General features: G+C 43.1%; 1 protein-coding gene across 1 annotated transcript; it reads right to left on the bottom strand.

The window, feature by feature from the left end:
- Nucleotides 1-2,044: 2,044 nt before the first annotated feature.
- On the bottom strand, nt 2,045-5,196 carry LOC145963937 (uncharacterized). The gene is made up of 5 exons (XM_083086302.1): nt 4,894-5,196; nt 4,166-4,819; nt 3,454-4,050; nt 3,072-3,370; nt 2,045-2,165 (listed from the first exon to the last, which is right to left on the bottom strand). The coding sequence occupies exons 3-4, from the start codon at nt 3,763-3,765 to the stop codon at nt 3,197-3,199; spliced, it is 486 nt and encodes a 161-aa protein (XP_082942428.1). The 5' UTR covers nt 3,766-4,050; nt 4,166-4,819; nt 4,894-5,196; the 3' UTR covers nt 2,045-2,165; nt 3,072-3,196.
- Nucleotides 5,197-15,383: the final 10,187 nt, after the last annotated feature.

Raw genomic sequence — 15,383 nt, 5'->3', positions numbered from 1 at the left:
TAGTGCCATAATTTTGAATAATCTTGGAATGCATCGCTTCTTGCAAAAACTGCGTCAATGATTCCCAAACCTTTGCACACGTGCATTCTCTCAAATGCTACCAAAGTGACTAGGAGTGACGATACGTCATGAAGAATTTCTGCTAATCGAGTGTCTGGAACACGTACTTGCGCTCCATGTACGTAGTACAGTATACGACTGCTCCAACTCTCGATCACGACATTTTTTGTCATTATTACATTTGTAACGTCCTCTTCTGTCACAGCATTAATGTGAGAAAATACAAACGTTGGTCCGCTTTTCGTCAACGAGTGACACTCCATGTACCCGGTAGATCGACCGATATATTTCCGTCACCGACACCTGAACAGAGATAATGATTTAAAATTCTCCTCGACTTATTTTATATACATGTGTTATTTTATACATTTAAATATAATTTCAAGTACTTAAATTGCAAATAATTCAAGTATTTAAGTTATATGCTTTCCAAGTTATTGTAAATTTTCACTATTTTTGCTTCCTCATAGAGAAAGCTCGGTGAAAGCTGATGGTGAAAATTTTTTGTTTCGAAATTTCAATTAAAAATAGGTTCAGAATGTCCCAAATAGTCGAAAAATGATATTTAGAAAAAATGCCCGAAAGTGTGCGTGCGTGCTAAATCTTTTTAGTTTAAAGAAATTCATAAAAAGTTACTTTATTTTTAACGACATGGATTACTCCCCTTAATGAAAGTAATATTCATACCACCTTAATATCGTGATTAAAAATTGAAGATAGATTGTTAATGTAATAATCTAAATTGTTATTTTAACAATTTTATTTTCTCAGTGTAAAAATAATGTTAATAATGATATATCGTACTGTGTTCGAGATTACGATCAAAACGGCGAGAAGGGCGATAATCGCGCTTAAATTGCCGCGCGCCCAATAACGTGTGCTATGACGCGGCTCGAGCAAATCGCGGGTCCCGAGCCTGTCGTCATAGCGCGTCAATCACGTCGTTGGCCGATATCACCGGCTATCAGGAGCGGCCCGTTGGCGGTCAACCGCCACAACACAATATTTATGATCGAACAATTAATGCCCTTCCAGAAAGTTCCTAAAAGACTTCCAAATAAACAGTTTTTAAACAAAACTGTCGTCCGGAAAGTCGTCGACATCTCGAGAAGCCGGGATCTTTCTGGAAGGGCACTCTGAAATAAATACGCCGCGCGCAAGGGCCGCCTCGCACAACTCCGAGTATTTCCGACGCGTGTACGTTATATCTGCCGATTAAAAATTTCTCAGTTCGACCAGAGGGGAGGCTCTTCTCAAATTCTCGCTGAATATTTCCGTTGCTAGCGGATTTTAGTCGTGAATGATCCTGTAAAGTAATTGGTTAGTGTAAATTCATGCTCGTGTGAATAAAAGAGTTGTGTCGTTAAAGGAAAGAAAACTGATTTATTCAGCAAACCGCATCCTTGCTCACGCGAACTCCTTTTAACCTTCTCGCGCGCGGAATCTCGCTCCGCGTACTCCGCTCTCTCGCATACATAATTGCTGGTCCTTCGAGCCGGATCTTTTGTCCGGTGCTGGTTCGTGGAGTGAGTGCTGCGTAAGGTGACTGTGACTCTTCCGTGCTTCTCCGGATAGTGCTCACCTAAGACAGAAAAATGAGTAAGGAAGTGGAACCAATCGTCCGAACGCAGCTCGACCTCTACGGACGCATCTCGCGTGCTTACGAGAACGTCAAGAAGGCGGGCGCCGCGAACATTACCATCGGCTTGGTGGAGGCGCGTCTGCAAGCTCTCGAGGCCAACTGGGCGAAGTACGAGGCCAACCATGAAAGGCTCTCCGCCAACTACTGGGATCTCCTGTCTGGGCACGATTACCTGAAGAAGGATATGATGTCCCTAACAGAGGAGGCTTACCTGACGCAGAAGGGCTTGCTTTTGGAGTCTCTCCGGGTCCAGAGAATGCAGCTCGCAGCGGACGTTCCGACCGTCAACGTGGTTGCTCCGCCGGCTCCGTCGCCGCCGCGTACCACCTTGCCGCGGATTCAGCTGCCGCAATTCTCGGGGTTATATGAAGAATGGCCCTCTTTCCGAGATCTCTTCAATTCCCTCGTCGTGAAGGATGCCGCCACGACTCAAGTCGAGAAGCTCCATTACTTGAAGACGTGCCTGAAGGGAGAAGCCGAATTACTGATCCGTAGCCTGTCCACGACGGAAGAAAACTTCGGACGCGCCTGGCGGATCTTAGGGGACTATTATGAGAACAAGCGACTCCTGGTGCGTTCTCACATCGCTAAATTCACGGCGCTCCAAAAAATGAAGTGTGAGTCGACTAGCGAATTACGCAAACTATACCATTGCATGGTGAATACCGTTGGCTCACTCGAGAGCCTAGGACGGCCGATAACGCGCGGCGAAGACCTATTCGTCCATCTAGTCGTAGAGCTCCTCGACTCTCGGTCGCGTCACGAATGGGAGAACGTGTTAAGCGATACGATAGATCCGCCGTCGTACGCTGAGTTGCAGCAATTTCTCGACCGCCGCTTGCATACGTTAGAATCATTGCAACCTATTAAGACGGAGACCAACTCCCCGAAGACGAGCGCGAATACGGGGCGTCAAGCGCGCGTGCAGCACGCTAGGAAGCCAGAGAATAAGCGCGGTCGTTGCTCCATGTGTCAGCAAGACCATTATATCATGTTCTGTGACGTGTATAAAACGAAGTCCGCCTCGGAGGAGAAGCAGCATGTCGAGACGAACAACTTGTGCCTCAACTGCCTCGGCCGGCACAAAGTGAGCGATTGCGCGTCAAAAAAGGCGTATTCGGCTTGCGGCGCCCGCCACCACTCTACGATTCACGACGCGTGTAATTCGAGCGAGGTCGCGAAGTCCTCGCACGCCGCGCACAGAGCATCGAGACCGGCTCCTCGCAGTGCTCCTCGCCACCGCTCGCGTCCGCGTAGTCGACCGGTTTGGAGCCCCGCACACCGCGCGCGCTCTGATCGATCAGGGCTCCGAGGCATCCTTAGTCGCGGAATCATTAGCTCAGCGACTCCGACTACAGCGGTCACCCACCTCGGTCTCGGTCTTCGGCGTCGGCGGAAAGCTGACCGGCGTCTCTCGGGGGCTGATCGATCTCGAGATATCCTCACTGGGAGGAAGTTCGCCGATTACGGTGTCGGCACTGATCTTCTCCCGGCTCACTCTCTATAACGGCGGCATCCGGGCGGATCGACGAGCTTGGAAGCATCTCGATGGGTTGGAACTCGCAGACCCGGAATTCCTCGCTTCCGATCCAGTGGAACTCCTCCTCGGCGCGGAAGTTTACGCGACCATCCTCCAAGAAGGACTGTTGAGAGGAGGACCCCAGGAACCTATGGCACAGAAAACAAGTCTAGGTTGGATATTGTCGGGGACCGTCGGCTCAGCGGGCGTGACTCGATGCGCACGGACTTACCAGTGCCAAGCAGATGGTGATCTCTCCGGTCTGGTTCAACGGTTTTGGCAGCAAGAAGAAGTAGGTGCCGCCGCCGCGCCGCTCTCTGCCGAGGAAAGGAAGGCCGAAGATCACTTCACGCGAACTCATTACCGTCGCTCCGACGGCCGGTACGTGGTGCGGCTCCCGATCGCGACTCCCCTTCCAGATCTGACAGAGACGAGGCGCTCGGCAACTCGACTGCTCGTCCAGATGGAGCGGAGGTTCATCCGCGACACTACCTTGGGTCAGCTCTACCGCGACTTCATGCGGGAATATGAGGCCTTGGAGCATATGGCCCCGGGCTCTCCTTCGCCTGCGGATGCCGGTCCAGAGTGCTTCCTTCCGCACCACGGCGTTATGCGCGCCGCCAGCGCCTCGACGAAGCTGCGGGTCGTCTTTAATGGTTCGTCGCCCGTCGCGTCCGGAGGCAGTCTGAATCAGCACTTCTTGACGGGGCCGAATCTCTTGCCCGCCTTGGCGGACGTGCTACTACGATGGCGCGTTCACCGCTACGTCCTGGCGTCAGACATCGAGAAGATGTACCGCCAGATATTAGTCGATCCGGCGGATCGGAACCTGCAAAAAATCCTGTGGCGTTACGATCGTCAGGAGCCTATTAAGGAGTATCTATTGAATACGGTCACTTAGTGGGTTACGGGTTAGCCTGCGCTCCGTTCTTAGCCATGCGCACCCTGCGACAGCTTTCCGACGATGAACGTAGCCGCTTCCCCGAAGGATCGACAGCCTTACGCGAGAATGTGTATATGGATGACATCCTCACGGGTGCCTCCACAGAAGCCGAAGCCAGGAATCTCCAGCAGCAGTTGACAAAGTTGTGCTTGGCGGGCGGGTTCCCGCTCCGGAAGTGGTCAGCCAACGACCGCAACCTGCTCGCCGACATTCCACCCGAGCACCGGATGCAGCGCGACACGCTCTCCTAGCAGCCGGAGGAGAGTCACACCACGCTCGGGCTGCACTGGCACCCGAGTATAGACAGCTTCTCCTTTGCGACAAAATCCATCGCTGTGCCGGCGTTCACTAAACGAGCCGTTCTGTCACTAACGGCTCGTCTGTTCGACCCGCTCGGCTGGTTGGCTCCTGCCATCGTCCGCGCAAAAATTTTGTTCCAGTCCACCTGGTTGCAGGGCCTCGACTGGGATACTCCTTTGGATGATCACAGCGAGCGGGCTTGGCGAAGCTTCCAAGATGACCTCCTAAGGTTGGAAGAAATACGCGTCCCCAGGTACGTGAAACTGAGAGCGAAGGATGCCTCGGTCGAGCTTCACGGATTTGCAGATGCGTCCGAGCGAGCGTATGCCGCCGTCATCTACGTGCGGTCTGCCATCTGCAAGGAGAATCCGGACGTCAACATAATCGCTGCCAAGACGAAGGTAGCTTCGATTAAACTGGTTATCTTACCTCGACTGGAGTTATGCGCGGCCGCACTGCTCGTCCGCCTCATGGCTAACATTCGGCAAACTCTCGGAGTAATGGACGCTCCGGTACACCTGTGGTCCGACTCCACCGTCGCACTGGGCTGGATCCGCGGCCACCTGTCGCGATGGAAGACGTACGTCGCTAATCGAGTCGCCGAGATCCAGACCACCCTGCCAGACGCTCGATGGCACCATATCTCGGGGTCGGATAACCCCGCCGACTGTGCCTCACGGGGAATCTCTCCAAGCGACTTGGTCACTCATCCCCTTTGGTGGCGGGGACCACCATGGCTCCGGTCGGACGAGTCTTCGTGGGAAGCCACTGTCGAGGGAATCAGTGGCGACGGCCTTCCGGAGGAGCGCTCGAGGACACACGCCGTCGCTGCGTCACAACAGAGCGAAGAGCCGGAGGAATTGACTCACTTCTCCTCGCTGCACAGACTGCTCCGGGTAACGGCCTGGATGAGGCAGTGGTTGCATCGACGCGCTCCCGCGCAACCACCTGCTGCCTTGAACGCTCCCCGTCCTGGGAAATGCACTATCGGCTTCCGAGCACGACGAGGCCCGTCTGGCGTGGATTCGAGTAGTGCAATCTACAAATTATAATGCGGAGTTAAAAACGCTCGCGCGGGGCACCGCGTTAGCAAAAAACAATTCACTCACGATTTTAACTCCCTTTCTAGACCATCAAGGCCTTCTCTGAGTCGGCGGGCGGATCAAGCACGCCCTGCTGGCATACGACGAAAGGCATCCGGTGATCCTGCCCAGTTCATCTCACCTCACTCGGCTCATAATCGAGGCCAGTCACAAGAAAACACTACATGGCGGAGTGCAGCTCACCCTCGGTTCTATCCGGCAGCAGTACTGGATTCCCCGAGGACGGTCCGTGATGAAGGTCGCGATTCAGCGTTGCGTCACCTGCGCGCGATGGCGGGCTGCGACACCACAGCAGCTCATGGGCGACCTTCCACGGCCTCAAGTGCATCCAGCGAGGCCGTTCCTGCATGCCGGCGTAGACTACGCTGGCCCCATCCTGCTGAAAACCACGAAGGGACGCGGCCACTGCGCACACAAGGCCTTCCTCGCGGTCTTCGTCTGCCTCAGTACGAAGGCCGTTCATTTATAAGTAGTCTCCGACTACACCTCCGAGGCGTTCCTGGCAGCATTGCGACGGTTCACGTCACGACGTGGCTTTTGTAGGAGTCTGCGAAGCGACTGTGGCACCAACTTTATCGGGGCCGACGCTCAGCTCCGTGCGTTCTTCGCCGCCAGCAGCCCGGAGCAACGTCGAATCGCCGACCAACTCGCCAGTGAGCGAATCCAGTGGCGATTTAATCCGCCGTCCGCTCCTCACTTCGGCGGCTTATGGGAAGCGGCGGTTAAGTCCCTCAAGCACCACCTCCGTCGGGTGCTTGGCGACTCAACTCTGACGTACGAGGAGATGAGCACCCTGCTCGCCCAGATAGAGGCCTGCATGAATTCGAGGCCGCTCCAGGCCTTATCAGACGATCCCGACGACTTGACAGCCCTGACGCCGGGCCACTTCTTAATCGGATCGGCCCTCAACGCCGTCCCGGAACCAAATCTCTTGGAGTCATTGATGGGCCGCCTGACGAGATGGCAGCTTCTTCAGAAAATGCGCGACCATTTCTGGGATAGATGGTCGCAGGAGTACCTGCACTCTCTTCTTCAACGGCCGAAGTGGAGGACTACCAACGACCAGGTGCGAGTCGGACATCCCTGCCTCCTTCGACAAGAGAACACGTCGCCGACGCGATGGCCGCTAGCTCGGATCGTGCAAGTGCACCCAGGAGAGGACGGCCGGACTCGTGTAGTCACCGTCCGCACCGCAGCGTCAGAACTGAAGCGTCCGATCGCGAAAATTATCCTCCTGCCGGCGAGCGATTCCGACGCGTAGGAGGAATAACGTATAATACCTCTGTATCATCGATGCGTCCCTGCAAAAAATATATATAATTTAAACACAAGTCCAATAAAAATTCTAATTGCTAATTTCGTGTTAATTCGCGACGCGATTAAGTCCTAACTCCTTGCGCCGATTGGCATTAAGCGACGCGGTTAACTCGAACTCGTTAAGCGACGCGGTTAATTCGAACTCGTTAACAGAATTGAAATCATGCTATATCAAACAATAATTATATTAGCAATTAACATCTCTTCATGAGAGCGCGTTACGAAAATAATTGCCGGACGAAATAATGCGAGCGGTCTTATAACGCGACTAAACGCGAACACTGTTTCACGCAACGTTTTCGCGCAATGCAATTACATCTAATGTGCCAATTATTAAGGAGAAGCCTCCTGACCGCCTCATTAACACCGTAATCACATTGCAATTCAATCTTATTATTAACAGCATCAAGCCCTTAAGGAAGGCTCATTACTCACGTCTCGCGAGGAGGCTGGTTACAATTCGAAGCTCGCATTAGGTTAAGATCCGACGGCCTCGAGCCGGTACTCACCTGCATCGTACTGCAATGCGTATAATCCGTCTTGATGGCTCTCTTCTCGTCGTTCGACACTTCCGCACTGTAGCACTCACATTACGTCGCAAGTCTCACTCCTCGCCCGACACTCGTTATTAAAGCACTACATAATTACTCGCGTACGCGACGGATTAAGAATACACACGCCGGCCGCGTGTCCCGTGCTACTGCGTGCGCGTAGTGCGGAAGCGTTGAGAGGTTTCATTCACGACGGTCTCAGCGACGTAAACCCAAGGTGGGCCTTAGGGGCCCAGTTGCGAAATTTTTTCTCACCGAGTGCTCCGGGCGAGGCGGGCGGGATGTTCGAGATTACGATCAAAATGGCAAGAAGGGCGATAATCGCGCTTAAATTGCCGCGCGCCCAATAACGTGTGCTATGACGCGGCTCGAGCAAATCGCGGGTCCCGAGCCTGTCGTCATAGCGCGTCAATCACGTCGTTGGCCGATATCACCGGCGGCCTATCAGGAGCGGCCCGTTGGCAGTCAACCGCCACAACACAATATTTATGATCGAACAATTAATGCCCTTCCAGAAAGTTCCTAAAAGACTTCCAAATAAACAGTTTTTAAACAAAACTGTCGTCCGGAAAGTCGTCGACATCTCGAGAAGCCGGGATCTTTCTGGAAGGGCACTCTGAAATAAATACGCCGCGCGCAAGGGCCGCCTCGCACAACTCCGAGTATTTCCGACGCGTGTACGTTATATCTGCCGATTAAAAATTTCTCAGTTCGACCAGAGGGGAGGCTCTTCTCAAATTCTCGCTGAATATTTCCGTTGCTAGCGGATTTTAGTCGTGAATGATCCTGTAAAGTAATTGGTTAGTGTAAATTCATGCTCGTGTGAATAAAAAAGTTGTGTCGTTAAAGGAAAGAAAACTGATTTATTCAGCAAACCGCATCCTTGCTCACGCGAACTCCTTTTAACCTTCTCGCGCGCGAAATCTCGCTCCGCGTACTCCGCTCTCTCGCATACATACTGGAATAATAATGTAATGCGAAAATTTAAATTTACTTAAAATGATTTGTCATTTAAACAAAACAAGATAATTGAGCTCACTTAGGCGGCGTTTGAAAGGGCATAAAAAGAACTAAAAAATATGTACAGGTATTTTAGAAAAATCTCCAAAAACCTTGTAATCGAACCAAATACAGAAGGAAAAAAAGCAATTTTTTATGCTTTTTCACATTCGAGTGTATTTGTAGAGGTCACAATAATTTTGGAAAAATCTCCAAAAAATTCGTGGAAGTTCCTTTAGGTCCATAAAATAAGTAACACATGTACAGATGTTGTGCCCCGAAATTGATCAAGTATTATAAATAGAAAGAATGCACTCAGAAAGTGTCAAACCAATTGTTCTCATGCTAAAGCAGCATTTTTATAAAATCTTTCACCTTTGAAGGTGACTTTGAACGACACGTGCCGCTGAGTCGGCACTGCGCGAATCGAAAGTTCCAGAACGATTTCATCAGAAAACGAATTAACAATTAGCGAAGCTTCAATCAAAGTCTTCAGTCTTCGGTGAACTACCGAAGCGGTCAGTCTCAAATGGTCTCAAGGCAGTAAACTAATCTTATATTGTATTATCTGCCTAAGTTATATTCAATAAATATTATCTTATTGTTTCACAATATTCAAGTTGGAGTTTCACTCATTTGGAAACAAAGTCCCAACTACCTTCGAACTCTCTTAATTTCATGTTGACCGCGATTACCAATTTTCTCGGGCACAACACAGAATTAGGAAAATTTGGTTTAGCTGGGCGAAATTAGTTACATTATGTCATAATATATGCGAAAAAATAAGATTTTTTAGCATATATATATATATATATATATATATATATATATATATATATATATACAGGGTGACCCATTTTAACTTAGGCAGCCAAATAACTCGAAAAATAAGCAAGATAGAGAAAAATGTTTTAGACAAAAGTTGTATGGTTTCGAGGGGGCCATAAGATGGTATCATTGGTTTGACCTTGAAGAGTCATTTGAAGGTCACGTGAAGGTCACTTCAATTTTTTTAAATGGAACATCCTATATATTTTTGTACATTCTTGTAGCTCATCTCGAGAGCTTTCCAAAACACTATAATTAAGTACCTTTTCGTTAAGTACTTTTTGAGTTATGATGCTTGAAATAATTTCTTAATTTTACATAAACCGTAAAATATCTTGTAAAATATTCATTTTTCGATTATCTTATCTTAATACTTTTATGTACAAAATAATGAGAGGAATCAATTGGTGTAAAGAAAACACATAGTTGTTTTTAAGAAAAAATATGGAATTGTTAATTGCAAATTATATATTTTTTCTTCAAAACAACTATGTGTTTTCTTTACACCAGTTGATTCCTCTCATAACTCAAAAAGTACTTAACGAAAAGGTACTTAATTATAGTGTTTTGGAAAGCTCTCGAGATAAGCTACAAGAATATGCAATGACAAATAGTAGGTTCCATTTAAGAAATTGAAGGTGACCTTCATGTGACCTTCAAATAACTCTTCAAGGTCAAACCAATGATACCATCTTATGGCCCCCTCGAAACCATAAAACTTTTGTCTGAAACATTTTTCTCTAAAATGCTTTGTTTCCGAAATAATTGCGTGCGTTAATTAAAATGGCTCACCCTGTATATAAGGGGCAGGGGCAAGGTAAAAACTATGCAGAGGTATTATTTTTAAAGTTGCAAAGTATCTTGTTGAATAAACATGCTGAAAAAACGTTAACCCCGGGGGTCGCCACCCCATTCTTATCCTGCTACCCCCTTTTAGAGAAAATGTTTTTATATTGTAACTTTTGCAATATTTGAGATATTCAGCTACATTTTTTTTATGTAATAGATGTAATCTATTTTTTTATGTAATTTATGTAATCACGGATGAATTTTTATTTAATATGATGGGTACCGTTTAAATGGTGAAAATTTTATAAGAAAAAATTTCTTTCAGCAAAATGTATATAAAACGTCTATATTTCGTGAATGTAGGCAGTTATGTTATATTTAGAAATTTTGAAATAGAATATTTTAAAATTGGAAAAAAACCACGCAAACTGGAAATTTGTACATTGCTTCCTCATTATCTTATTTCCATCACAAAGCTTCCTCTATGAGGAAACCAAAATTTCAATACTCCCTTGCTCATAGAGGAATTTTTGTAATCGAAATAAGATAATGAGGAAGCAATGCGCAAGTTTCTAATTTGCACGATTTTTTATTATTTAATTACAGTATTCCGCAGTGCAACAAAAATCTCAAAATAGTCATGTATATGGAAGTTTCTAAGAACATTGATTTTAATCTATATTGATACTAAAATTCTATTTAAATATTGTTAAAAATATTTTTGTTTACTAAATCATTGAAAACGTTCCTGTTTTGTTAATGTGCAGTTTTTTAGATTTTGTCATATCGCAGAGTACTCAAATTAAAATCAAACCAAATTTTGTTGGCAAATGTACAGGCCACCTCATACACTTGATTATACAAAATGAAACTTACGGGCATTATTGATGATTTGAAGCTTTGGAATTGTGGGTTGTTGCGATGAATCTTCTGCTGCCAAATGCGAAGAGACAATATTGGTACTATTGGAATCGGATACATTTTCGAAACACTCGAATGAATTTTGTCCTGTAATACCCAACATCATTAATAAAACTTTCAGTTATGATACACGGCAATGTTTTCTATAATTAAAAAATGTATTTATGTATTTGTACCTGCATTGGACAAGCTCTCATGAGTCAGGGGTTCTTCACATTCCATCGCTGTTTCGAATGCATGTGAAGTTTGTTGCTCAATCAAATTTGTTGTGTCATTAGAGCTTACATTCTCTTCTTCATTTGTTAATAAAGCCTCTGAATTATCTACAATAAAAAATAAATTGCTTATAGCGATAAAAATATAAAAGATAAAAATAAAACAAACCCTTACATTAGTGTATTCTATCAATTCATTGCATACCTTCAGGATTAAAAATAATTGGCACAGCATTATTTTCTAAACGAGGATGCTTGAGTGGAGCCTTTGTAAAAGCAATATTGTAAATAAATATAAAACTGGAAATAATATGATTGTATTCACTGAGGATAAAATATTAAAAATATAAATGTTTTGAAAAATTGTATATTGCACAAGAATTATTTAATTGCTTGTCACAAGAGTGAAAATTATTTTTATTTTCACTTAAGAGGAGTGCTCACACACCAGTCAAGCTTTCATGAGTGCGAGATAGTTTTACAGATTCCACCTTTTGGTCAAAAATACTAATATTTTGGAAAAAAGAAAAGATAGGCATTCTGTTAAAAGACTAACAGCGTCTCGTTGTTTGTCCAAAAAGTCAAGTGTCTTAGAGAAAACTTTGCAGCAGGATTTTTAATGATCGGACATGTGATACATGTCCTTAAGGACATGTGTCATACCAATATTCTGATATGAGCGGCCTGGTCGTGAATAATTTAGCACAAAGGTGTCGCGATGAGGTGAAAAGATCAACTCGTCAAAACGTATAATTTCAAACAGCAAATAATTTATTTCTACTACAGTCTATTACTTATAATCGCAAGCAGTATTCTTTGACAACGAACAAGTATGTCGCGTTAGAGAAGTGTGTATGTTCGTAAAGGTATGAGATGATTAATTGTGCCGAGGAGATATCGCATAGTGTAGATGCTTTTCACAACCGATTAGTAAGAAGATGGTTCGGTCGGTAAAAATTGTGCTGTCAAGTTTTCTCCGAGACGCTTCAAGGTGCCTTTTCACGAGTCGCTGAAACCGATTGTTTGAGCGACAAAAATGATCACGTGACAACTTTTGTCGCTGAACTATTACAGCGGTAATTTTTGTACATGAAAAGGGTAGCAGCGACAAAATTGAAAGTTGAGACAGATTTTGCGTTATTTGTATAATCAGTTAAGACAGATTTTGCATTATTTGTGCAATCAGTTATATTAACTTATATATTACGCGATGGCTTCTAGAAAAAAAAAATATTACAATTGGCTACTAAATTGTAATCGTATAATTCGAGAAAGTGAAATCAACTTTAAAAATGATATCATTTTTGCCATTACTTTGCTGTTGACAGATCAAACTCAAAAAAGATATTATACTAAAAAAAAGTTTTGGGTTGCGCCGCTGTTTCAAAATCGTAACGAGCATGGATTTTATAAAGCTATCTTACCGTATATAAGACTAGAAAGTGCAAGATTTATTAATTATTTCCGCATGTCATCAACACAATTGGAAGATTTGCTACAAATTGTTGCACCAAAGCTTCAGAAACAGACATTTATGAGAGAGCCTGTCAGTGCTGAAGAACGTTTGTGTTTAACTTTAAGGTTTGTTTTATTACATTTTTTAAATGCATAAAAATATAAAAACGACATATTAAGACAACTGATTATATGGATGATTTGAAACTTATTACTATAACTATTGTCTCACATATAGATATTTGGCTTCTGGCGACTCCATGATATCGATGTCATATCAATATTTATTAGGATATACAACAATATGCAACATCATATCTGAAACATGTGAAGTACTGTGGAATATGTTGTGCCCAGTTGTTCTTCCACCTTCTTTAACCAAAGAAGATTGGCTTTGCATTGCAGCAGATTTCGAATATCGATGCAATTTTCCGCATTGTATTGGTGCCATTGATGGAAAACATATTGTTCTTCAAGTATGAATTTCAATAGTATTATCATATGACATTACATTTCTGATATCTCTGATTTTTAAGTCAAATGCAATTATAATAACATTTTTTCAGTGTCCTGCTAACGCTGGTTCTATGTATTATAATTACAAAAACAGTCACAGTATTGTTTTAATGGCAGTATGTGATGCTAATTACTTATTTACATTTATCGACATTGGAGCCTATGGTAGACGCAGTGATGGTGGCATTTTCAAAGAATGCCAGTTTGGTCAAAAGTTTGAACAAAAGAAGATGGATGTACCAGATGCAGACATTATTTCTGAAAATGGTCCCACATTACCATATTGCCTTGTTGGAGACGAAGCATTCCCTTTAAAAGAATATTTGCTTCGACCATACTCAGGAAGAGGCGGACTGACCAAAGAGAAAAATGTCTTTAATTATCGACTAAGCCGTGCTAGGCGAATTGTTGAAAACACATTTGGGATTCTTGCTAGCCAATGGCGAATATTGAGGAAGCCAATAATTGCAAAAGTGGAAACTGTAGAAAAAATTGTTCAAACCATTGTGTGTTTGCACAACTGGTTACGCAAACAGGATATAAACGTTAATGAATACGTACCTGTTCATATGGTTGATCATTTTGATGATCATAATAGCTGATCATAATAGCATATTCCTGACACTTGGAGAACCGTTCTTGAAAACGGTTCCGCTTATCGTGAAATACAACGAGTAGGATCATATATGAGCAGTCAAAAAAATATGGAAATACGGGATAAGTTTTGCACATATTTTAATAATGAAGGCTCTGTACCATGGCAAAATAATTTTTGCTAAAAATGTATTTCCAAATATATAAAATATAGCCTCTTATATATTCTTTATATGCACACACACACATATATATTATATTATATTTATATCATTGTTTATAAGAATGCTACAATAAAAAACAGTGTAAATAATAGAAAAAGATGTTTATTTGTTATTTAATTACTTATTATTTTATTTTAAAACAATAATAAAATTAATTTAGTATAAACTATATGAAAATAAACTTTAGTATAAGCTATATATACTATATAACATGTTTATAATAGTATTACGATTATAATAATATATACTATTCACATATCAAAAAATGAAGATAAAATAAAAAACTTAATATTCAGTCTTTTTTATGAGATCATATGTTATTTGAAATAATTTCTGCGCTGCATCATCCAACATATTTGGTGGAAGTTTCCTCAATCTTTGTTCAACTACGGATACAATTGCGTCCACTTCGTCATTTTGCGGAGGATCAGGCAATAAAATACTTGGTGCCTGCTTATTTCTTTCACAAAAGGCATCAGCAATTCTATCAAGTGCTGAATTAAAATTTTTTTTATTTGTACTTTGTTTCTTATTATAGTCTGAAAAAATATAGTATCCTTAATATATAATATAGGTAATATTATATTTATATGTAGTATTATATTTATATGTAGTAAAACATACTTTGCTGTCCATTTTGTTCTACATCTTCAGAAATAGTAGCAGTCGAGTCATCAGCATCAGTTCGCCATGACACATTTGATTTGGTTCTATTAACAATTAAGTATTGTTTTTGTTATATTAATTAATTAATTTATTTAGTTAATATTTAATTATTTATTTTTTATTGCATTAGACAATGTTAAAAGATGTTGACATTTTATTATATGTATTCCGGAGGAACAATATAATAAAAAAATACTAACGGTTTCTGTAAGCACGAGTCGCGTAAAAATGATAAATTATCATAGTGCTGCCACTTGCTTTTCTTAGCAGGTCTTTCTGATCCACTTGCCAACGATTCAGTGCTGATGATTCTTCTGTAGGTATCATGCAATGACTTAAATTTTGCCTTTGCTTCAGTCGCTGATAATTTTTTTAGAAAATCATTTTATTAATAGATTTATATTAATAACCGTTTAGGCTGGTATTCATAATCCGATCTTATATTTAAGATCGTCTTAAGTTCGAGCTTGAGATGCTACATAGCCATTTGATTGGTTGAATGGGATCTTAAGTCAACCTCAGATCAGATTTAAAATGATCTTAAATATAAGATCAGACTATGAATACCGGCCTTAGAGTTGCATACTGTTCTTGTAATAATTTTCTTATCGATTGTATTTCTTATCGAATATATATTTTGCTTACCATTTAAAGCTTCGGAAACTTCTTTCCACAATTGTGCAGTTGCTTTTCTACTATGAAGTGATAGCTCAATTTGTGGATTCCATAAAGGTTCGCGTG

This window comes from Camponotus vicinus, unplaced genomic scaffold, assembly GCF_025532165.1.
Source record: "Camponotus vicinus isolate PSW18456_S1 unplaced genomic scaffold, iyCamVici1.0 SCAF_13, whole genome shotgun sequence".
In the NCBI taxonomy this organism is placed as follows: Eukaryota; Metazoa; Arthropoda; class Insecta; order Hymenoptera; family Formicidae; genus Camponotus; species Camponotus vicinus.
The sequence above is the reverse complement of the archived record's forward strand: the minus strand, read 5'-3'. Positions and strand labels throughout refer to the sequence as shown.